The sequence below is a fragment of the Salmo salar genome, chromosome 12 (assembly GCF_965601325.2).
Source record: "Salmo salar chromosome 12, fSalSal1, whole genome shotgun sequence".
In the NCBI taxonomy this organism is placed as follows: domain Eukaryota; kingdom Metazoa; phylum Chordata; class Actinopteri; order Salmoniformes; family Salmonidae; genus Salmo; species Salmo salar.
This window is the reverse complement of record NC_138302.1, coordinates 25,445,670-25,471,059: the sequence shown is the minus strand read 5'-3', so window position 1 is coordinate 25,471,059 and position 25,390 is coordinate 25,445,670. Positions and strand designations below refer to the sequence as shown.

Below are 25,390 nucleotides of genomic sequence, written 5' to 3'. Positions count from 1 at the left end.
GTTACCTATATAAAAGACACCTGGGAGCCAGAAATCTTTCTGATTGAGAGGGGATGAAATACTTATTTCCCTCATTAAAATGCAAATCAATTTATAACATTTTTGACATGCGTTTTTCTCGATTTTTTGTTGTTATTCTGTCTCTCACTGTTCAAATAAACCTACCATTAAAATTATAGACTGATCATTTCTTTGTCAGTGGGCAAACGTACAAAATCAGCAGGGGATCAAATACTTTTTTCCCTCACTGTACCACTTTAAACAAACTACAACTTATAAAGACTTGATAGGGCATTCATGAAGTCTTGGTAAACAATCTATAAGGTGAATCTAGATGCTCCAGAATATATTTATATTTCTTTAATCTGAGTGTTTAAAAATCTGTTATACACGAGAGCTAGAATAAATGTTGTATGAAGTGGGTACCAGAAGTGAGAAATTATATCAGGGAGCAGACTCCTCTGGGCAGCTTGTTTCACAGAAAGCAAACTGTGGTCTAATCCCCCAAACACAATGCAAGGTCATTATCATTCAACCCCAACACACACACACCGGATACACACCAACACTCCAACACAGACATACACACACCGCTTAACTCCACACAGTAGAAAGCTCATTAGCCAGAAGAGTATGATAATGAGAATAAGGTCCTGTATTGTGTCCAATAGAAACACATTGCAGCAGCGTAAATGAATGACAGAATAGCACTGACTGTGTGTGTGTGTTTGTGTATGTGTGCGTGTTGGCAGCAGTGTACATGAATGGCAGAAATAGGAGCGACGTGTGGGTGTGTGCATTGTTTTGTGTATAATTGGGCTACCTGCACCTGTCACTGGCTCACTGATCCACTCTAATAGGCCATTCAGTAGGAAAAGAGGGACAAATACAGCGCAGGGTACGGGTAAGGTATTCTAAGCACATAACGGACCAATCACATCCTCTTATTTGCTCCGTGGCGTATTGAGGCGAACACAATGGATTCCGTTCACAGTGCTTCTGGCGCTGAAATGGACATGCATGACACGGGATCGGGATTGCATTTTTGCTGGAAATCAATTGTTCAGTGGCTGGATACTGTATCTGGAAATCTGTTTGGCAGCATAACAAATGGCAGCTTGTTCCCTATATGACGCACTACCTTTGACCAGAGCCCTATGGACCTTGGTCAAACATAGTGCACTACATGAGAATAGGGTGCCATTTGAGACGTAGACTTTGCATCTTAAAAATAAAGCTGTTTGTCCTATACCGGGACGCAGAGTGAGAGGTTCGGGGAGGTTTAGACAGGAGAGTTAGAACAGATTACTGGGAATGGTGTTAGAATAGATTACTGGTAATGGTGAGGCCTCATATGACCTATTGGGACTCAGAGTGAGAGGTTAAGGGAGGTTTAGAAGGGAGAGTTAGAATAGATTACTGGTAATGGTGGGGCCTTGATAGATGATGGACCCAACAACCTGAAGGGAACTGAGGTATTGATGCTGGGGTTGTTTTCATGTTGCGCTTGCACTCACACACAGCATGTAGGGACAAACGCACACACGCCCACACGCACACACACACACATGCACACAGAATCACGGTTCATACAACTCCCCCACATGACTCTATAGGCTTCATGTTCCATCTCACCCACACACATCTCTCTCACCATCTGAGAACTCTCTCTCTGTGCTTCCTCCATCTTTCTTTCCCTTTCCAGCCTCCTCCTTTTCATATTTACATATCCGGTGCAGTAATGTGCACCAAATCCCTTATTTCCAAAACATCTATCACAATAACTTCTCATCTATTCTCCATCAGTCCCCCATCCCGCCATCTCTTTCTCCATCCCTCCCTCCATCTCTCCAGTCAGTTCCATCCCCTCATCCCTCTGTTCCAGGTTTAGCCTGTACACGACCTCACACTACCTACCCCCATGACCAGAGAATTTTGGCTTCATCCTTCTATTCTATCCCTTCCTTTTTTTCAGAGGCTCAGAAAATAAACATGCCTACCTCCCTCTGTAGCTGTCCCTATATATATATAGAAATGTATAAGCATGGGGTTTCCATGCCAACCGTATCAGCCGCATTCAGCCTTCAGTTCCGTGTTCACTGTGTGTGTGTGTGTGTGTGTGTGTGTGTGTGTGTGTGTGTGTGTGTGTGTGTGTGTGTGTGTGTGTGTGTGTGTAAAATGGAGAGACAGAGAGTATCAGGGAGAGGGAAGGAAAAAAGGAAAAGGGAAGCAAGTGAGTAGTAATTACTAAGAAAAGACAGGGAGAAAACATTCCTATACTTCTTCAGTTTTCATCTCTTCACATCTCTCTCTCTCTCTCTCTACCTGTCCTTCCCTCTCTCTAATAGGCCTTTAACATGTGTTTTTCCCCTCCTGACTTATATTGTTGTCCTGGGCATGTGTCTCATCGTCCCTGTCAGTTCCTGTCAGTCTCAGTGTTGGTGCCCTCTGTCTATCTGTCAGTTTTTAAATAGGGTAATTATATGTTGAGTAGAATCCTCTTCCTCCCTCACACCCACACACATATTCTGGATCATTTCATAACTCTCTCTCTCTCTCTCTCTCTCTCTCTCTCTCTCTCTCTCTCTCTCTCTCTCTCTCTCTCTCTCTCTCTCTCTCTCTCTCTCTCTCTCTCTCTCTCTCTCTCTCTTCTCTCTCTCTCTCTCTCTCTCTCTCTCTCTCTCTCTCCTCTCTCTCTCTCTCTCTCTCTCTCTCTCTCTCTCTCTCTCTCTTCTCTCTCTCTCTCTCTCTCTCTCTCTCTCTCTCTCTCTCTCTCTCTCTCTCTCTCTCCTCTCTCTCTCTCTCTCTCTCTCTCTCTCGGCCTCTATTTACTATATTTTCTGTGGTTCTTTTTGAAGTGTGTCTATTGCTGCGGTCTTGACTTTCTCTCTTTTTCAGAGAACCATTTTCAGTGAATTACATTTTTTTCTCTCTCTCTCAGTCTCTCTCACTTTCCTCCGAGAGGCTTGTTTCTCAGATTAATGTCTGTTTGCAAACCCCAAGTTGACCTTTGCTAACAGCCTCAGACCTTTGTAAAAGACCATCTCACAGTCAGTGGTTGTTTGAATTCAATCCTGATTCATTTGATCCATTAAACCGAGTTCACAGAGACACAGACGTATTTTAGTCTCCCTCTGATTTTGATCACAGTGCTAAACAGGTACATAGAAGACAGTGATATCTTCTAAGGATGTTTGAAGTCTTCAAAACTGTCTCTAACTTTTAACTAAAAGGAGGCTTTTTGCTGTTGTCGTGACTTGACTTTAACATTAATCTGAAGACTGTTGTTTATCTATTTAACTATTTTTTATTGTTACCCGACTAAATTCATCATGTAACAATTAACTCATTAGGATCTGGGGCACCACGAGAGCGGTTCTTTAAAGAGTTACCATCTCCCAAATTAAACTCTAAAAGGTCTTTACCGATCACATCTGTATAAACAGACAACTTATTAATCATAACCTGGGCCTGACTTGTGATTCAGTGCTACACAAATTGGTTTAATTATTTATTTACTAGCTAATTAAATGGGAACACAGAATAAACACACACATTTTGCACCGGTTACTGACTGGAGACGTAATACACTGAAAACAGATCCCTAGCGGAATGTCAACAACATTGATGCTTGTTAAAGAAGATATGGAGAGGGAGAGAGAGAGGGACAGTGTCACATTCTGATCTGTTTCACGTGTCTTTGTGCTTGTCTCCACCCCCCCACCAGGTGTCTCCTATTTCCCCCATTATCCCCTGTGTATTTATACCTGCCTTTTCTGTTTGTCTGTTGCCAGTTTGTGTTGTCCTGCCAAGTCCTACCAGTGTGTTCCCGTGTTTCCTGTGCTCTAGTTTTGTTTTTCCTAGTCTTCCCAGTTCTGACCTTTCTGCCTGTCTTGACCCTGATCCTGCCTGCCATCCTGTACCTGCCTGTTTCTGATTTGGATTCCGACTCTTTGCCTGCCTTGACTTCCGTTTTGCCTGTCGCATGTACTATAATAAACTCTGAGACTCGTACTATCCGCCTCCTGTGACTGCATCTGGGTCTTAGCCTGAGCCGTGATAGTACGAACTGGCCATGACTGACCCAGCAGGCTCAGACCAGCTCCGCAACGCTGTCTACTTCCAAGGAGCCACCATTGGAAGACACGAGGAGTTACTGCAATGCCTTATGGAGGGACTCCATACCCTGGCAGAACGCCATGACCATGTGTTCGATACATTGCTGGAGCACTACAGATTCCCAACTAGGCAGCAAGTCACTACAGTAATTCCCCAGACTCTCAGCAACCCCACCACCAGCGGCATTTCTTCCCAGCCTACCCCGGTGTCCCGAGAACCTCACTTACCTCCTTCAGAGGCACTACGTTGGAGATTCTGTAACCTGCCGTGCGTTTCTCTCTCAGTGATCCCTCATCTTCAACCCGCAGCCTTCTTCATTCCCCTCGGACTGCTCAAAGATAGCATATTTGTTAACACTGATGTTCGGGAGGACACACGCCTGGGCTATGGCGGTGTGGGAGCAACAGTCCACTGTTTGCCTCAGTCTGGAGGAGTTTGTGGTGGAGGTAGGTAAATTGTTCAATTCTCCGATGTCCGGGAGAGATGCTGCTCGTAAGCTGCTCCAACTACGGCAAGACTCCCGTAGTGTGGCAGACTACGCAGTGGATTTTCGCACGTTGGCGGCTGAGAGTGCCTCGAACCCGGAAGCTCTGCTCGATGCGTTCCTTCATGGATTATCAGTGATTAATGACAAGCTTGCAGTCCGGGAGCTGCCCATGGACCTAGACTCCCTCATCGCCTTGACCAGAGCCCAAGCTACTGGGAAAGGCTAGATTGTCTCCAGATGAAAGTTTATGCAGGTTGAGCACCAGGAGCTGTATGTATTGCGAGACTACAGGACATTATATTTCCACCTGTCCATTAAAAAGACCCGGCTCATCAGTAAATACGAGTTCTCTGGTGAGCCGTACAGGGATTTTCCAATCTCCCATTACTCGTACCCATCTCCATGCCACCCTGTTGTGGGGTGACCAGGTCAAATCTCTCACTGTGGCCGACGAGAGCTTTATCGATGCTCCCTTGGTGTCGGAGCTGGGAATCTCCACTCAACTCCTCTCAATTCCCATGGACGTCAGAGCGCTGGATGGGCACTCTATTGGCAGAGTCACCCGCAACACGGTTCCCATCAACATATGAGTATCAGAAAATGTATGCAGTTCCTGCTCATAGAATCTATCGATGTCGTTTTGGGGTATTCGTGGCTCCAGAAGCACAATCCCCTGATCGACTGTGCTACTGGGTCTATCGTGGGTTGGAGCCGGTTCTGCCATGCACAGTGTCTTAAGTTGGCAAAGTCTACCTCGGGACGTCTTCCTGCAGGCTTGGGAGAAGCCTCGGATCTCTCTGCCATTCCCGCGGAGTACCCGGAGTACCTGGTCTGGGAGGTCTTCAACAAGGACCGCGCTACGTCTCTCCCCCCACATCGACCCTAAGACCGCGCCATTAACCTTCTCCCGGGCACTACACCACCTCGGGGATGGCTTTACTCCCTGTCGAGTCCGGAGACCAAGGCTATGGAGGAGTACATTGAGGACTCTCTCACTGCAGGGGGTATTCGTCCATCTGCCTCACCCACCGCCCGTGTATCGATGACCGGGGCATAAATCACATCGCGGTTAAAAAACGTTACCCACTACCACTCATCTCCTCGGCTTTCGAACCTCTTCAGGGAGCGACCATCTTCTCTAAGTTGGAGCTTCAGAACGCCTACCATATGGTTTGTTTACAGGAAGTTAATGAGTGGAAGACTGCCTTTAACATGGCTAGCGGGCACTATGAGTACTTGGTTATGCCATTCTGACAGACCAACGCTCACCCTGGGTTCCAGGCAATTGTCACGATGTGCTCTGGAACATTCTGAACCGGTTAGTGTTTGTCTACGACATCCTTGTCTTTTCCTGTTCAGCTCAAGAGCACGTCCTCCACATCCGACAGATCCTTCAGCGTCTCCTGGAGAACCAGTTTTTCGTTAGAGCGGAGAAGTGTGAATTCCATCGCTCCACCATTTCCTTCCTAGGATATGTCATCGCTGCAGGACATATACAGATGGATGCAGACAAGGTAAGAGCAGTGGTGGATTGGCCTCAACCCACATCCAGAGTGCAGCTGCAATGTTTCCTGGGATTTGTTTACTTCTACTGCCGCTTCATCTGGGGTTACAGCACCCTGGCTTCCTCCCTCTCAACACTCACCTCTCCCAAAGTTCCATTCACATGGTTTCCAGCAGCTGACCGGGCGTTCTCAGACCTCACTACAGCCCCCATCTTAATCCATCCGGACCCGTCCTGTCAGTTTGTGGTGGAGTTCGACGCCTCGGATGTCGGGGTGGGGGCAGTCCTGTCCCAGCGTTCTGCCCAGGACCAAAAGCTGCACCCCTGTGCTTTTGTCTCCCATCGTCTTACCCCTGCAGATAGGAACTATGATGTGGGAAATTGAGAACTCCTCGCCATCAAGATGGTGTTGGAAGAGTGGAGGCACTGGTTGGAGGGGGCGGAACACTCAATATTAGTGTGCACTGACCATAAGAACCTGGAATATCTCCGCACCGCCAAGCACCTTAATTCTAGGCAGGCTCGTTGGGCCCTGTTTTTCACCCGTTTCAATTTCACTCTCTCCTATCGCCCGGGGTCCAAGAATGTGAAGCCTGATGCACTCTCACATTTGTATAGCTCCGCTGCTACTCCGTCTGACCCCGAGTCCATACTCCCTACCTCCTGTCTAACGCCTGCAGTCATCTGGCGGATAGAGAGCCTTGTCCATAAGGCGCAGCATTCCCAGGGGGGTCCGGCTAACTGGATGTTTGTCCTGTACTCTGCCTGTTCCCCGGTGCTGGAGTGGGCACATTCCTCGAGACTGACCTGCCATCCAGGCTCCCGTGGGACCCTGGCTTTTATCCAACTACGCTTTTGGTGGCCTACCATGGTTCCTGATGTCTCCGCATTTGTTGGCTCCTGCACTGTCTGTGCACAAAATAAGACTCCGCGGCAAGCTCCAGCTGGCCTTCTTCAACCACTCCCTGTTCCTTACTGCCCCTGGTCCCATATATCCCTGGACTTTGTTAGTGGTCTTCCTCCGTCAGATGGCAACACCACCACTCTTCGTTACCTCGTCCCTGCCAATCCCACCACCTGGAGCCAGCAACTCGTGTGGGTGGAATACATCTGTAACACCCTTCCCTGCTCGGCCACTGAGATATCAACCCCGCTCTTCCCTGAGCAACAGGAAGAAGTTATCATACCCTCTCCTCAGATGTTCATTGGTCTCTATCGCCGTACCTGGGCCTCTCTTCTGAAGACCACATCCAAGTATCGGCGACAGGCGGATCGCCACCGGACCCCTGATCCCCGCTATCGACTCGGTCAGAGGGTATGGCTTTCCACTCGGGACCTGCTCCTCCGGGTGGAGTCCCGTAAACTTTCCCCCCTTTTCATTGGCCCTTTCACCATCTCAAAATCCTTAGCCCCTCTGCTGTTCGTCTTTTGTTGCCCCGCACCCTCCGTGTACATCCCACTTTCATGTGTCTCGGATGAAACTTCTGTCTCATAGCCATTTGTCTCCTGTTTCATTCTTAACCCATCATTTACACAGCTTGCTCAAAAGGTGTGGTTCCGGCAGGCTGGCTCTATGTTAGAAATATTGTTCCAGTATTCACTTGGGAACGTGTTAGAGTTTCAGCGGGAAAAAGTCTGTTGAAACAGAACATTCATTTGGTGAATCTTGAGAGCGCAGACCTTGTTAACACCAGGATGAAAAGGGGTCTGATTGAAGTTATTCATTGCAAACCTGATCTGACCTATTTGGATTTTCATGGACGGTCATGACACTGTCCAACTAACTCACACAAACCAGACAGAAAAGCCACTGCCTCGGTGCCTCCATTTTGAAGCTGAAGTAAACAAAGTAGATGAGAACTGATGCAGACTCTCCAAAAGCAAGTCAAAACATCCTCAAAGAAAGACAAATCACCCCATAACACTCAGAGACTTCTACAAGACTTCCAATTATGTTCAGTGGCCTAATCTCATCAATAATTTCGAAACCTGGATAGATACATCACATTCACTAAAGTATTTATATGGTTCATTGGTCGGTTATTACTGGGTACATTACAATTCAAAAGTAGGCCGCAACCGGCCCAAAGTCAGGGCATGCTAGATTTCATCACATCATCAAAATACATAATTACAGCTGGTATGATGCATTTAGCTTCATATGATGCAAAACGCAGCATCATATGATTCAAAATTGTAACGATGTGTGCTGAGAGTCGCAAAGCAAGTTCAGGGAGTGAGTGTTTTAATAAATAAACGGAACATAATACAAAACAAGAAACACGAACAACGCACAGACATGAAACAGAAAGAGAAACAATGACGCCTGGGGAAGGAACCAAAGGGAGTGAAATATATAGGGCAGGTAATCAAGGAGATGATGGAGTCCAGGTGAGTCTGATGACGCGCAGGTGCGCGTAACGATGGTGACAGGTGTGCACCATAACGAGCAGGCTGGTGACCTTGAGGCCGGAGAGGGAGCACACGTGACAGTACCTCCTCCCCGACTTGCGGCTCCAGCCGTAGGACACTGACCAAATTGACGATCCCGGGGATCAGGAGCGGACTGGTCAACTCTGCTGAGGTGCGGAAAACCTGTCAGTCTCAGCATGGCGACCTAGAGCGCCAGAGAGAGAGCATACATGACGGTACCTCCTCCCCGGCGCGTTCGGCTCCAGCCGCAAGACGCCAACCAAAGGGACGATCCCGGGGATCCGGAGCGGACTGGTCGCTTCCGCTGAAGCGCACAAACCGGACTAACCGGCTGAGGCGTGAGGGCCTGATGAGTTGGCTGAGACCTCCCCGGTTGCCTCAGTTCGAGGAACAGGAACCTGTTCACCTGCTGAGGCATGAGAGCCTATCAAGCCAGCTGAGGCATGGGAGCCTATCGATCCCGCTGAGGTGTGGAAACCCGTTGAGCCAGTTGAGGCAGGGGAACCAGACAAACTGGCTGAGGCCTCCCAGGTAGCTCCGGTTCAGACACCCGGACCAGACATCACCTCCAATACAAAATAATTTAAATCACCCCCTGATGCTTCCCTTTGGTTAGGCGTCATTCTGTAACGATGTGTGCTGAGAGTTGGGAAGCAAGTTCAAGGAGTGAGTGTTTTAATAAATAAAGACAACATAATACAAAATAAGAAACACGAACAACGCACAGACATGCCACAGGAACAGAAACAATAACGCCTGGGGAAGGAACCAAAGGGAGTGACATATACAGGGCAGGTATTCAAGGAGGTGATGGAGTCCAGGTGAGTCTAATGACGCGCAAGTGCACGTAACAATGGTGACAGGTGTGCGCCATAACGAGCAGCCTGGTGACCTAGAGGCCGGAGAGGTAGCACACGTGACAAAAATGCATCCTACCAGCTGTATTTATGTATTTTCAAAGTCATATATCTTGAAAACTTGACTACTGTCATGCAAAACATTTTGGGACTAAATCAACAATGGACTAATAAAACAAATGCCAAAATATAGTTTTTGGCTGGAGTTTTCCTTTAAGTCAAATCTGACAAAGCTCTTATTTGACTTGCCAAACGTCTCATTGTCTCAAACAGCGAGTCTTTTCAGGGTTGAGTAGCCTCGCTGTCACCCTATTCCCTATGTAGTCCACTACCTCTGACCAGGGCCCATAGGGCACTATATAGGGAATAGTTCCATTTGAGAAGCAGCCATGGACGTGACGTCAGATTCATATGCTGTAGGAAGCCAATTAACAGCTGAATCAATCATTGAGAGACGGGCCGGAATAAGATGCTGTAGCGTTCACAGTCGAACACAGAGCCGCTCAGAATAGAGTGGCTAAAACGGTCATGTTTCCCTGCTCTACGTGATTTTAATGGATCTACTGTACCTCTTGTCAATTGAATATTGAAAGTAACACTTGATCGGCTGTATAGCTTAACATCGCTGCTTGAGGAAGACTTATTGAGTTGAAACATGTTGCAGTTATGCGTCCTGAGTATTGTAATGTGTAGGCTGATATGCTCCTACTTACATGTGTTTATCACTTGTAAATCATCTCTCTAAAGTTTTTGCAACGTACTGGCCGCCTACTTGTCTTCTTTTCTGCGTCTGAATAGCTGGCATTCAATAAAAATATTATATTTCCTTCTATTTCTGTGGTCTTGCCCAGCTGTGCCTTAATGCGTTTCAGGAGGTTGGTCGTCCCTCATACAGGAACATGCATAGATATAGTACAGTATGCCTGTTGTTAGGTGATGCGTAACCTTGTTTGAGATATACAAAAGTCAACTAGGTGATGAGTAACCTTGTTTGAGCTATACAAATGTCAACTAGGTGATGAGAAACATTGTTTGAGATATACAAAAGTCAACTATCGCCCCTGGACCAGGAGCTAGCTTTTCAGTCGAGTGGTTGGTGTGACTAACAACCAGGGCTCAACACCAGCAATTGAATAGAGAATACATGCATGTACCCAATGTATAGAGAACCATAGCGACTAGTGTCAGGACCCTGAGCATTTAGTGAGCTTCACAGAGTTACTTCTACCTAGTGTACTGCATTGTACTAGTAGTGGTGTCATCAAATCAAAGTTTATTTGTCATGTGCTCCAAATACAACAGGTGTAGACCTTAAAGTGAAATGCTTACCTACAAGCCCTTAACCAACAATGCATTTTTTTGTCATTATACTGTATACATGTGTATCCAACCAGCTGTAGCTATTGTATGAACGGCATCACACAATAGATAGGTGTCTGAGGTTGTGTGTACTACAGTGGAAATAGATGTACATTAAAGGTAGTGTTCCATACCTTGGCAGCCATGACCATGGAGGAGCCTCCTCGGATGCCCAGGATGGGGATGTGTGTCTGGGCAGAGATGAAGTCCAGGATCTGGGCGATGGCCTCCTGGTCCGTGTCATCCCCGAACACCACCCCCTGCAGCCAGGTGTTGGTCATCAGGGTGCAGATACGGTTGATGATGCTCTTGGGGTCCGTGTCGTTCATGGTCTCCAGTTGGACTTTGGTAGGGTGGGGTACATGGAGGAACTCCTCTTTCTCCACGTAGGTCGACGACACCTCGCTAGAGTTGCCCACCAGGATGACGGCGATGCTGAGAGAGGAGGCCACTTTGGGGGGTAATGGGGGCGCAGGGGGCCGGGCGGGGGATACTGGGGGGTAGTAAGGGGGGTAGTGAGGGGGGATGAGGTTTGTGCCCCTCTGGCCTCCTTTCTCGCCTCCTGCTCCTCCCGTCCCGGGTGCTCCTCCTGGTGCTCCACCGCCCTGGCCAGCTCCGCCCCTCCCAGGCGACCGCGCCGACTCGCAGATGGGCAGGAGGAATAGGGAGAGGAGGAGGAGAGATAGGGAGAGAGGGAGGGAGAGGGAGGGAAGGGCCAGCCGAGGATGCTGATGAGGGGAAGAGGTGTGTTCGGGAGGAGGAGGGGGGAAGGAGGAGGTGACGCGCCTGTCCTGGAGTGGGGAGGGGGAGAGGAGGCTGACAAGCATCGTGGAGGAGTGTAAATGCAGTACCTGGAGGGAGGGAGGGAGGTAGGGAGGGGGAGAGAGAGAGAGGATTAATATCATGTACCTTAAATACAGTGCCTTGCGAAAGTATTCGGCCCCCTTGAACTTTTCGACCTTTTGCCACATTTCAGGCTTCAAACATAAAGATATTAAACTGTAATTTTTTGTGAAGAATCAACAACAAGTGGGACACAATTATGAAGTGGAACGAAATTTATTGGATATTTCAAACTTTTTTAACAAATAAAAAACTGAAAAATTGGCCGTGCAAAATTATTCAGCCCCTTTACTTTCAGTGCAGCAAACTCTCTCCAGAAGTTCAGTGAGGATCTCTGAATGATCCAATGTTGACCTAAATGACTAATGATGATAAATAGAATCCACCTGTGTGTGATCAAGTCTCCGTATAAATGCACCTGCTCTGTGATAGTCTCAGAGGTCCGTTTAAAGCGCAGAGAGCATCATGAAGAACAAGGAACACACCAGGCAGGTCCGAGATACTGTTGTGGAGAAGTTTAAAGCCGGATTTGGATACAAAAAGATTTCCCAAGCTTTAAACATCCCAAGGAGCACTGTGCAAGCGATAATATTGAAATGGAAGGAGTATCAGACCACTGCAAATCTACGAAGACCCGGCCGTCCCTCTAAACTTTCAGCTCATACAAGGAGAAGACTGATCAGAGATGCAGCCAAGAGGCCCATGATCACTCTGGATGAACTGCAGAGATCTACAGCTGAGGTGGGAGACTCTGTCCATAGGACAACAATCAGTCGTATACTGCACAAATCTGGCCTTTATGGAAGAGTGGCAAGAAGAAAGCCATTTCTTAAAGATATCCATAAAAAGTGTCATTTAAAGTTTGCCACTAGCCACCTGGGAGACACACCAAACATGTGGAAGAAGGTGCTCTGGTCAGATGAAACCAAAATCGAACTTTTTGGCAACAATGCAAAACGTTATGTTTGGCGTAAAAGCAACACAGCTCATCACCCTGAACACACCATCCCCACTGTCAAACATGGTGGTGGCAGCATCATAGTTTGGGCCTGCTTTTCTTCAGCAGGGGCAGGGAAGATGGTTAAAATTGATGGGAAGATGGATGGAGCCAAATACAGGACCATTCTGGAAGAAAACCTGATGGAGTCTGCAAAAGACCTGAGACTGGGACGGAGATTTGTCTTCCAACAAGACAATGATCCAAAACATAAAGCAAAATTTACAATGGAATGGTTCACAAATAAACATATCCAGGTGTTAGAATGGCCAAGTCAAAGTCCAGACCTGAATCCAATCGAGAATCTGTGGAAAGAACTGAAAACTGCTGTTCACAAACGCTCTCCATCCAACCTCACTGAGCTTGAGCTGTTTTGCAAGGAGGAATGGGCAAAGATTTCAGTCTCTCGATGTGCAAAACTGATAGAGACATACCCCAAGCGACTTACAGCTGTAATCGCAGCAAAAGGTGGCGCTACAAAGTATTAACTTAAGGGGGCTGAATAATTTTGCACGCCCAATTTTTCAGTTTTTTATTTGTTAAAAAAGTTTGAAATATCCAATAAATTTCGTTCCACTTCATGATTGTGTCCCACTTGTTGTTGATTCTTCACAAAAAATTACAGTTTTATATCTTTATGTTTGAAGCCTGAAATGTGGCAAAAAGTCAAAAAGTTCAAGGGGGCCGAATACTTTCGTAAGGCACTGTATGATAATACCAGCAGGAGATGGGACTGAAAAGAGGTACTGTATCATAATAATACCATGTCTGCTACAACCGCACACAAAGAAAACAGGATCAAATGACGCACATAGAGTATTGTTCACATGCTGAAATGGTATAAATTGAGATAAAATGTCTAGTGACGCTCAACAATGCTTAATCCACCACTCTATTCTAGTGATTTCCTTAGAGGGACCTTGTGGCAGACATCAAAGACAGTTTTGGTGGGTGGGTGGGTGGGTGTGCGCACGTGCGTGCGTGCGGTGAGGAGACCGACAGCGCCGAGTGTGTTTTGACAGATTGACGGGTTCTGAGCTTCATGGACCGGCTGCCAGGTTAAGTGACCATCAGACACTCACAGACTGAGACGGATGCTTATTCTCTTCCCTGCGCTCTCTAGCTCTCTCCATCTCTCCTTCTGTCTCTCTCAGTCTATCGCTCTCTCTCTCCTGCTCTCTTTCTCTCCCGCTCTCGCTTCCTATCTCTCTCTCCCTCTTTCTTTCTATCTATCTTTCTTTTTTCTCTTTTCCTTTGAGCAGTAACTGCCTCTCATTGCCATTAACCCCTCTTCCCACCAGTCATATTCCCTCCCATCCCCCTTTAGCCTCTTTGAAGTCAATTGCAGACCTATTATTTCCTGCTCCTTTTATTAACAGCAATGCAGAGAGAAATAGGGAGAGAGAGAATAGAAAGAGAGGAGAAGAGAAGAAGAGAGGGAGGGGACAGTCAGGGAGAAACACAATTAGTCATAGCTTGATGTGAAACATTTGGTTTCAGACTGTGTGTGTGTGTGTGTGTGTGTGTGTGTGTGTGTGTGTGTGTGTGTGTGTGTGTGTGTGTGTGTGTGTGTGCGTGCGTGCGTGCGTGTGTGTATGGGAGGAAGTCAAATGACAACGACAGCGCATTTTTGTTCATATTGAGATAGAAACGGGAATCCTTAAGGGAGCTATACTTTAATGCTTTTTAACAGGCAGAGGGAGAGAGGAGGAGAGAAAAACAAAGAGAGAGAAAGAGAGATAGGGACAGGGAGACAAAGAGATATAGAGACAGAGGGACATGCAAAGGGGGGCACGGGGAGAGAGGGGCACAAAATATTGTATTTTTCTTTCACAGCACCTTATATGATCTTTCATTTATGAAGCATCCTGTGTGTGCTGGAGTTGATCTAGGCATGATCACATGAGAAGAACCCTAAACTACAGAAGAGGGAGATGAGAGCGAAAACAGGGAGAAAACAACTAGGGAGAAGTAAGGGAGGAGAAAGCAGAGAAAGGAGGAATGAACATGGAGAGAGAGAGAGCGAGAGAGAGAAAACAGAGAAATGGGCAAAGAGATATCAAAGAGGCCAGGGCGAGAGCAAAGCAGAGGGGTGAAGGGAGAAGTAGCAGAGAAAAAAGAGGTAGCTAATGTAGTCTGTTACTACAAATGTCCCATCTAAAAGCGTAATTAGTGGAGGTTTGTCAGGCCTAGTTGCAGGTACACATGCTAATTGTAAACGGCCTCAATCCTCAGTGAGGTTGGACACCGCTGGGAGGAGAGGGGGAGGAGGAGGAAGAGAGTGGGAGGAAAGCAGAGAGAGGAGAGGGGGAGGAAGAAGAGGAGGAAGAGGAGAGTGGGATGAAAGCAGAGAGAGGAGAGGGGGAGGAGAGTGGGATGAAAGCAGAGAGAGGAGAGGAGGAGGAGGAAGAGAGTGGGAGGAAAGCAGAGAGAGGAGAGGGGGAGGAGGTGAGTGGGATGAAAGCAGAAAGAGGAGAGGAGGAGGAGAGTGGGATGAAAGCAGAGAGAGGAGGAGGAGAGTGGGATGAAAGCAGAGAGAGGAGAGGGGGAGGAGAGGGGGATGAAAGCAGAGAGAGGAGAGGGGGAGGAGGAAGAGAGTGGGATGAACGCAGAGAGAGGAGAGGAGGAGGAGGAAGAGAGTGGGATGAAAGCAGAGAGAGGTGAGGAGGAGGAGGAAGAGAGTGGGTTGAAAGCAGAGAGAGGAGGAGGAGAGTGGGATGAAAGCAGAGCGAGGAGGAGGAGAGTGGGATGAAAGCAGAGAGAGGAGGAGGAGAGTGGGATGAAAGCAGAGAGAGGAGGAGAGTGGGATGAAAGTAGAGAGAGGAGAGGTGGAGAGCGGGATGAAAGCAGAGAGAGGAGAGGAGGAGAGTGGGATGAAAGCAGAGAGAGGAGAGGAGGAGAGTGGGATGAAAGCAGAGAGAGGAGGAGGAGAGTGGGATGAAAGCAGAGAGAGGAGGAGGAGAGTGGGATGAAAGCAGAGAGAGGAGGAGAGTGGGATGAAAGCAGAGAGAGGAGGAGGAGAGTGGGATGAAAGCAGAGAGAGGAGAGGAGGAGAGTGGGATGAAAGCAGAGAGAGGAGAGGAGGAGAGTGGGATGAAAGCAGAGAGAGGAGAGGAGGAGAGTGGGATGAAAGCAGAGAGAGGAGGAGGAGAGTGGGATGAAAGCAGAGAGAGGAGAGGAGGAGGAGGAGAGCGGGATGAAAGCAGAGAGAGGAGAGGAGGAGGAGGAAGAGAGTGGGATGAAAGCAGAGAGAGGAGAGGGGGAGGAGGTGAGTGGGATGAAAGCAGAAAGAGGAGAGGGGGAGGAGAGGGGGATGAAAGCAGAGAGAGGAGAGGAGGAAGAGAGTGGGAGGAAAGCAGAGAGAGGAGAGGGGGAGGAGGTGAGTGGGATGAAAGCAGAAAGAGGAGAGGAGGAGGAGAGTGGGATGAAAGCAGAGAGAGGAGGAGGAGAGTGGGATGAAAGCAGAGAGAGGAGAGGGGGAGGAGAGGGGGATGAAAGCAGAGAGAGGAGAGGGGGAGGAGGAAGAGAGTGGGATGAACGCAGAGAGAGGAGAGGAGGAGGAGGAAGAGAGTGGGATGAAAGCAGAGAGAGGTGAGGAGGAGGAGGAAGAGAGTGGGTTGAAAGCAGAGAGAGGAGGAGGAGAGTGGGATGAAAGCAGAGAGATGAGGAGAGTGGGATGAAAGTAGAGAGAGGAGAGGTGGAGAGCGGGATGAAAGCAGAGAGAGGAGAGGAGGAGAGTGGGATGAAAGCAGAGAGAGGAGAGGAGGAGAGTGGGATGAAAGCAGAGAGAGGAGGAGGAGAGTGGGATGAAAGCAGAGAGAGGGAGGGGGAGGAGAGTGGGATGAAAGCAGAGAGAGGAGAGGAGGAGGAGGAAGAGAGTGGGAGGAAAGCAGAGAGAGGAGAGGGGGAGGAGGTGAGTGGGATGAAAGCAGAAAGAGGAGAGGAGGAGGAGAGTGGGATGAAAGCAGAGAGAGGAGGAGGAGAGTGGGATGAAAGCAGAGAGAGGAGAGGGGGAGGAGAGGGGGATGAAAGCAGAGAGAGGAGAGGGGGAGGAGAGGGGGATGAAAGCAGAGAGAGGAGAGGGGGAGGAGGAAGAGAGTGGGATGAAAGCAGAGAGAGGAGAGGAGGAGGAGGAAGAGAGTGGGTTGAAAGCAGAGAGAGGAGGAGGAGAGTGGGATGAAAGCAGAGAGAGGAGAGGAGGAGGAGGAGAGTGGGATGAAAGCAGAGAGAGGAGAGGAGGAGAGTGGGATGAAAGCAGAGAGAGGAGAGGAGGAGAGTGGGATGAAAGCAGAGAGAGGAGAGGAGGAGAGTGGGATGAAAGCAGAGAGAGGAGGAGGAGAGTGGGATGAAAGCAGAGAGAGGAGGAGGAGAGTGGGATGAAAGCAGAGAGAGGAGGAGGAGAGTGGGATGAAAGCAGAGAGAGGAGAGGAGGAGAGCAGGATGAAAGTAGAGAGAGGAGGGGGAGAGTGGGATGAAAGCAGAGAGAGGAGAGGAGGAGAGTGGGATGAAAGCAGAGAGAGAAGGAGGAGAGTGGGATGAAAGCAGAGAGAGGAGGAGGAGAGTGGGATGAAAGCAGAGAGAGGAGAGGAGGAGGAGTGGGATGAAAGCAGAGAGAGGAGAGGGGGAGGAGAGGGGGATGAAAGCAGAGAGAGGAGAGGGGAGGAGAGGGTGGGATGAAAGCAGAGAGAGGAGAAGGAGGAGGAGGAGGAGAGTGGGATGAAAGCAGAGAGAGAAGAGGAGGAGGAGGAAGAGAGTGGGATGAAAGCAGAGAGAGAAGAAGAGGAGGAGGAAGAGAGTGGGATGAAAGCAGAGAGAGGAGAGGAGGAGGAGGAGGAGAGTAGGAAGAAAGTAGAGAGAGGAGAGGAGGAGCAGGAAGAGAGTGGGATGAAAGCAGAGAGAGGAGGAGGAGGAGGAGGAGAGTGGGAGGAACGTAGAGAGAGGTGAGGAAGAGGAGGAAGAGAGTGGGAGGAAAGCAGAGAGAGGAGGCGAGGGAAAATAAATGGAGGTATACACAACACAGATGGAGGTGGTTGGAGGAAGAAGAACTCCAGCAACAAGAAGAAATCCAGCGAGGGGGAGGAGGATGGGTGCTGAGAAGATGGAGGGATGAAAACAAAGAAATGATTAGGATGATAAAAGAAGAGCTGAAGTTGAAGGGAGAAGAAGAAAGAGTGATGAAGGAAGGATGGACACAATGAGAAGGAAGGTTAGAAAAGATGGACAGAGAGAGAAGTCGGAGAGGAAAGTATGGGAGAAAAGAGTGAGATAGTGAGAATGACAGAGACAGAGCAAGGATGAAGAAAGAAGGAGAGAGCAATAGAGAGAGGGAGAGAGAGAGAGTTTCCATGGCAACAATTCAAATGTGCCTCCATGCAGCACCCTGATGGACAAGGAGATACAGACAATGTTCGCTTTGTACGCTGATACACACACACTATACACACACACACTGATGCACACACACTATACACACACACACTGATGCACACACACTATACACACACACACTGATACACACAGCGTTCAAATACATGTGTATTTTATCATTAGTCATTTAAATACTTATTTTCTGTGTATTTGAGTATTTTAAATAATGTGGCCAGAATCAACTACTTACTGTATATTGGAAGTATTTGAAAGTATTCCCAATTAACTTCCTATAAATAGCTTACCATTTGAAAGTACTTTAAATACGTATTTCAAATAATATAGATAATATACATGCTAATACTTTCCAAGTGTATTTTCAAATACATTCCAATATTCAACTACAGTACTTGTCTTTTCAAATACAAAATATCTGAATACTTACTTCAAAATGTATGTGAAAGTAATTGAGATATTTGAAATAGTATTTTTACCCAGGTCTGCACACACACACACACACAAAGAAAATTACACACTGTTGGACACAAACACAGATTTTCAAGATACACTCGTATATAAACGAGGCTTATCATAAGGTGGGCTTATCACAGAATAGTAGAAGCCTACACACACACACACACACACACACACACACACACACACACACACACACAACCCCCACCCCCCACCCCCCACCCCACCCAGAAGTAGACCCAAAATGTACTAGTGTTATTCTAGGAATGTGTAGAGAGAGAAGAGGAGAGGAGTGGGTGGTCCGTGTTACTGTGTGTCATGGTCAATGGAAGAGTCTCTGGAGCATTTGGCCTCTCCAGCCTAATTACTGAGAGAGGAAATAACCCCAGTATAACAAACAAACACACACACACATACACAATTGACTTGACACTGGCAGAGAGAGATGAACCTGAACCTACCTGACCTTAAAACTAAGCGCTATAAAAAGGCTGAAGGGGGAAAACAACAACAACACACAAACACACAGAGCAACCAGTTTGACTAAGAGAGAGAAGAGAAAACTACCCTGACATTAAGGGTAATCAGCCCTACGCAAAAGCTCAACTGTCATTAATAACTCCAAATTAATTACAAGAAACTGAGAATGTTAAGAGCCATCCAACGCAATGGATCATTTGCTTTCCTCACTGACTGCAGAAAAATCTAGACTGAGCATTTAAATATGCTGTCGTATGTCCATTACATACTACCTTACACTGCAATTACAGTAACAGAGACATTAACGTGGAAGGAAAACTGTTTAAGTGGTTATTCCATCCACATCCATTCCCACACAGAAGATTTAACACACAAATACACACAGACCCGAAACACACACACACACACACACACACACACACACACACACACACACACACACACACACACACACACACACACACACACACACACACACACACACACACACACAAAGATAGAGAGAGAGAGCCTTGGGGTGAACTGGCCCGTGTCAATAAGACTAGCGCCCGCGGCGTTTGCTCGGACTCGCCTGTTACTGTCATCACACTTAACATTTACAAAGAGCATTGATCGAGGAACTCACCCCGCCTCAAACAGCCCAAACGACCAGAAGAATTACCAGGACCCCCCCCCCCCCCCTCGTCTCTCCCCACTCTCCCATGTGCCAATAGACGTTCTTTGCGATCAGTCAAGACATTCAACCCCTATTGGGTGTTTGTGCTCTCTGAGCTCAGGCCCCACCGGTCTCTTGTTCACACTATAATGAGTGTGTTTGTGTGTGTGTGTGTGCTGTGTGTGTGTGTGTGTGTGTGTGTGTGTGTGTGTGTGTGTGTGTGTGTGTGTGTGTGTGTGTGTGTGTGTGTGTGTGTGTGTTTGTGTGCGCTTGTGTGCGTGCATGCATGTGTGTAAATGGTGGTTAAAAAGACACAGTGTTGTGTAAGGTATGTTAAATACACGCTGCTTGTCCTGAATACTGGGGGATTAGGAGTTTGAATGTTGCAGTCTCTGGAGCTCTAAACAGCTTCAGGAAGGAAGAGGGGCTAGCTGTTCCGCGGTGAATGCAACAGTCTCTTTATGCAATCAGAAACACATCCGTTTCCACAGAAACCAGAACACATACAGGAGTCATAGAACACATTAGCTGCAATCAGAAACACATCTGTGTAACGGTATAGACAGAAACCTTCCTGAAAGACATTGTATAAGTAGTCAAAACCGACATTTACACACAAACATCCCCAGAATCAGGCAACATTTGAAAGACATTGAGGATGACATACTGAAAGCTTATACATTTCTCGTCATGATTTACAGGTAGTAACCAAGGAACACAACAGATTTTTCTGAGAGCGTTCCTCCTACACGATGCATTTTCTACATGCAAATGATTCAGAAGCACACGCATAATTCATAGGTATCTTTTTATGTAAATGGTTGGACATCAATGGCTCTTCACCAACATGCGGATGGGCAATGACATCCACTTCAGTCATTGTTCTCAGTGGCATCTTGATCTCGGGGTTCAGAGATGCATCTCTTTATCTCTGCATGTCGCTATTGTGCTGTTGTCATCAGATAATCAGACTTCAAGCTGTTTTAATTAGCCTCAAGCAGGAGCTTCGTCACATAGGTTATTATTCTTTTCAGTATTCTACAGTAATTCATTAATTCTATCCCACCAGGGGAAATGTCAGTTAATTCACTGATGTCACTGATGTCTTCCAATGTATTGTATTGCATGCTGATTCGGATTGTATTTCCATATTGTTGGACAGTCAAGGATTGGTTAGCGAGCGTCTTCTTATCCATAGGTCTACAATTTACGACTGTAAATGGTAGTAATTCATGTCCTTAGAGAAGGAGAAGCACACACATTATGAGAATAAATGGAATTTGCTTTAGCCTGACAGTAATGTTGAGTAGATGGTGATGTCCCTATTTAAATCACAGTCATGCAGCCGAATCCTCTGGATACTCAATGATTTTAATTAAAATTGAGAAATGGAAAGAGAGAGAGATGGAGGGAAGGAGAGGCAGAGAGAGAGAGCTAGAGAGAGAGAGAGAGAGTGAGTGAAAGCAGAGGCAGAGAGAGAGAGAAAGTGAAAGAGAGAGAAAGAGAGAGAGAGCGAGAAAGAGAGAAAGAAAGAGAGAAAAAGAGAGAGAGAGCGAGAGAGAGAGAGAGAAAGAGTGAGTGAGAGAGAGAAAGAGAGAGAGAGAAAGAGAGAGAGAGAGAGAGCGAGAGAGATAGAGATGGAAAGAGTGTTGGGAGCATCTGGGCATGAGTCAGTGAAGAAGGGAGACAGTTGGTTGAAATAGGGAGGCAGATACAGAGAAGCAGAACATGAACAGTGGGAATAAGAGAGAAGAGATGAGATAAAGGGGTAGAGGAAGTGACCATGTCTAGAGGAGACAGTCTCATCACCCTATTCATCTCCAGAAGTGGGGCCAAGATGATGTAATCATCAGTATGAGCCACTTGAGCTACCAGTGGTGAGTAGTAGTCATCAATCTGTTGCTTCTCTATGGCCTAAAAAGGGAAGGAAAGTCACTATTTTACAGAAGAGGGTCTTAGGTGTATGATTAAGTGTGCTTGAGCTCGGTCGAGAGGCTTTTCAATGTTAATTGTGCTTAAATGCCACAGACATGCATGCCTGCATACACACACACACACATTCCCAGCCTGAAACACACACACACCCTGCCCTAAAAAAACCTATTGATAGTAGGAGGGTTCCTCTATCCCCTGGGTTCTGCATTAGCTCATTGAAGCCATTTCTTCCATATCTCCAGGATTTGATTGACCACGCTCCTCTGGCTGCTCCTTACGGCAGCAGTACACAGCAGAGTAGAGGGGTATCTACGTGGGCTGGAGCCTGGAGCCCGCTTCACAGTGACTGAACCACCACTGGATTAGAACTATAAAGCCTCTATGACTGAACCACCACTGGATTAGAACTATAAAGCCTCTATGACTGGACCTTCCACTGGATTAGAACTATAAAGGCTCTATGACTGGACCTTCCACTGGATTAGAACTACAAGGCCTCTGTGACTGGACCACCAGTGGTTTAGAACTACAAGGTCTCTGTGACTGGACCACCAGTGGCTTAGAACTACAAGGCCTCTGTGACTGGACCACCAGTGGCTTAGAACTACAAGGCCTCTGTGACTGGACCACCAGTGGCTTAGAACTACAAGGCCTCTGTGACTGGACCACCAGTGGCTTAGAACTACAAGGCCTCTGTGACTGGACCACCAGTGGTTTAGAACTACAAGGCCTCTGTGACCGGACCACCAGTGGATTAGAACTATAAGGCCTCTATGACTGTACCTCCACTAGATTAGAACTATAAGGCCTCTATGACTGGACCTCCACTGGATTAGAACTATAAGGCCTCTGTGACTGGACCACCAGTGGATTAAAACTGCAAGGCCTCTATGACTGGACCACCACTGGATTAGAACTATAAATCTCTAAGACTGGACCGCCACTGGATTAGAACTACAAAGCCTCTATGACTGTACCACCACTGGATTAGAACTATAAAGCCTCTGTGACTGGACCACCACTGGATTAGAACTATAAAGCCTCTATGACTGGACCACCACTGGATTAGACCTATAAAGCCTCTATGACTGGACCACCACTGGATTAGAACTATAAAGCCTCTATGACTGGACCACCAATGGATTAAAACTATAAAGTCTCTATGACTGGACCACCACTGGATTAGAACTATAAAGCCTCTATGACTGGACCACCACTGGATTAGAACTATAAAGCGTCTATGACTGGACCTCCACTGGATTCGAACTATAAAGCCTCTATGACTGGACCACTACTGGATTAGAACTGTAAAGCCTCTATGACTGGACCACCACTGGATTAGAACTATAAAGCCTCTATGCCTGGACCACCACTGGATTAGAACTATAAAGTCTCTATGACTGGACCACCACTGGATGTGGTTATATGTCCTATACAGTCTGGCATCCCTGTGTCATCACTGTCATTTCTATACTGCACCTATATATCTCTGTCTATGTATTCTAGGTTTGACAGCTAATCTTAACAGCCATGCAAAAAACAACCCTTGATACAGATCATTTTCCCGTATTCAAACCCAAAGACAGACTGTACTACTTTTGTCTGGGAAGATGTCTTCTGGCAAGGCGCAGGGATTGGGGGGGTGATTAATTTTAGACTACCCCCCGAGGACACTAGTTATGACCTGTTTCCCCACCACCACCACCCTACCAGTCTTGTTACCCTCCAACCCCACCCAACCCCTCCCCACCTCAGTGGTCATGGGTAATTAATTAGCAAGCTGTTCCCAGCAGAGGGCCAAATGAAAGCAAGCTCAATGATACAGTCAGGGGGGACACTCAGACTCAGGAGGCAGGTTCACTTCACACAGTAGTTAGGGACACCCAGACTCAGGAGGCAGGTTCACTTTACATGGTAGTTAGGGACACCCAGACTCAGGAGGCAGGTTCACTTCACACAGTAGTTAGGGACACCCAGACTCAGGAGGCAGGTTCACTTCACACAGTAGTTAGGGACACTCAGACTCAGGAGTCTCCTGCACTGTGAGCCGCAATAGTATTTTAGCCCACTGAGCTCAATCCTTGGCATTAGCATGGGGAATCGATCCAAATGTTCAGGTTTCAACCCAAGGGACTTATCACACAAGCCAGCTCAGATACACTAATTACAATATTATCTTTCTGGAGCCAAATTTATTTTTTATCCATGAAGACCAGAAAAGTATTTTAAAAAACAAGGGTTAGAACTGATTCAGGGAACAGAACCAAAAACCGTAAAATAACAAAATTATTTGAACAGAACCCATACCGAAAAAGAAAGTGATCTATAGTATTGGGGACCGGTTAATAACGTTCTTTCATGTTCCAGGTATTTTCTACCAGTCCCCCAAAAATTGCAACAAAGCGCCTTTGCAAAGCCCTCACTCTCACTCAGAAACCTATTCCAGCGTCTGCCTGCCAGCAGGAATGTTTTTTACAGTGGGTGTGTATGTAGGCTACCTGCCCCTCCCTTCTGAAGCATAGGTTACTGTAGCCTTCTTACGACGTTACATAGGTTACTGTAGCCTACTGACGACGTTACATAGGTTACTGTAGCCTACTGACGACGTTACATAGGTTACTGTAGCCTACTGACGACGTTACATAGGTTACTGTAGTCTTCTGACGACGTTACATAGGTTACTGTAGCCTACTGACGACGTTACATAGGTTACTGTAGCCTACTGATGACGTTACATAGGATACTGTAGTCTTCTGACGACGTTACATAGGTCACTGTAGGCTACTGACAACGTTACATAGGTTACTGTAGCCTACTGACGACGTTACATAGGTTACTGTAGCCTACTGACGACGTTACATAGGTTACTGTAGTCTACTGACGACGTTACATAGGTTACTGTAGCCTACTGACGACGTTACATAGGTTACTGTAGCCTACTGACGACGTTACATAGGTTACTGTAGTCTACTGACGACGTTACATAGGTTACTGTAGCCTACTGATGACGTTACATAGGTTACTGTAGTCTACTGACGACGTTACATAGGTTACTGTAGCCTACTGACGACGTTACATAGGTTACTGTAGCCTACTGACGACGTTACAAAGGATACTGTAGCCTACTGACGACGTTACATTGGATACTGTAGTCTTCTGACGACGTTACATAGGTTACTGTAGCCTACTGACGACGTTACATAGGTTACTGTAGTCTTCTGACGACGTTACATAGGTTACTGTAGCCTACTGACGACGTTACAAAGGATACTGTAGCCTACTGACGACGTTACATTGGATACTGTAGTCTTCTGACGACGTTACATAGGTTACTGTAGCCTACTGACAACGTTACATAGGTTACTGTAGCCTACTGACGACGTTACAAGCGTAATTCAGAAATTAGGGAGATGTTTAATTACAGAAGAATGGATGGACTTTTCAATGCCAGTTAAGGATACTATAGTTATCACTTTTCACATTGGATTTATTAAATACAAAAGGTAAGACGTGTTTTTAATCCTAGTGCTGCTCTGAACACACAAGCTCATTAGCTAGCTAGCTTGCTCTGATCCCAACATTAAACCAACTCGGAAGTTCAAAGACATTCAAAGTTCCTCCATAGAAGCCACTCCTCCATAGGTATAATTCTGTGGGCCTACTTCAGATAATGCATGTCATAAAAGGATGCTCAGAGCTTCAAGGCAAGCTTCCTACATCCTCTTTCCTCACCCTGAAAACTTCAGTCGCATCTCCCGCTCTACACTGTGACTGGCAGCACAGTATGTGTGTTTGTCTTTCATTATGATTAAACCATACTGTTACGGCAAAATACAATTTGTTCTTAACGACTTTCCTATACAGATGAAATCGCTTACCC

At 47.0% G+C, this 25,390-nt stretch overlaps 1 protein-coding gene across 1 annotated transcript in view; it reads right to left on the bottom strand.

Annotated features, from left to right (window-relative positions):
* The window catches only part of LOC106588930 (glutamate receptor ionotropic, NMDA 2B), a 117,853-nt gene that overhangs the window by 87,777 nt on the left and 4,686 nt on the right, over window positions 1-25,390 (bottom strand). The window contains exon 2 of the mRNA XM_045691125.2: window positions 10,894-11,610. Within this exon, the coding sequence (XP_045547081.1) occupies window positions 10,894-11,610 (717 nt within the window). The remainder of the gene's footprint in view (window positions 1-10,893; window positions 11,611-25,390) is intronic.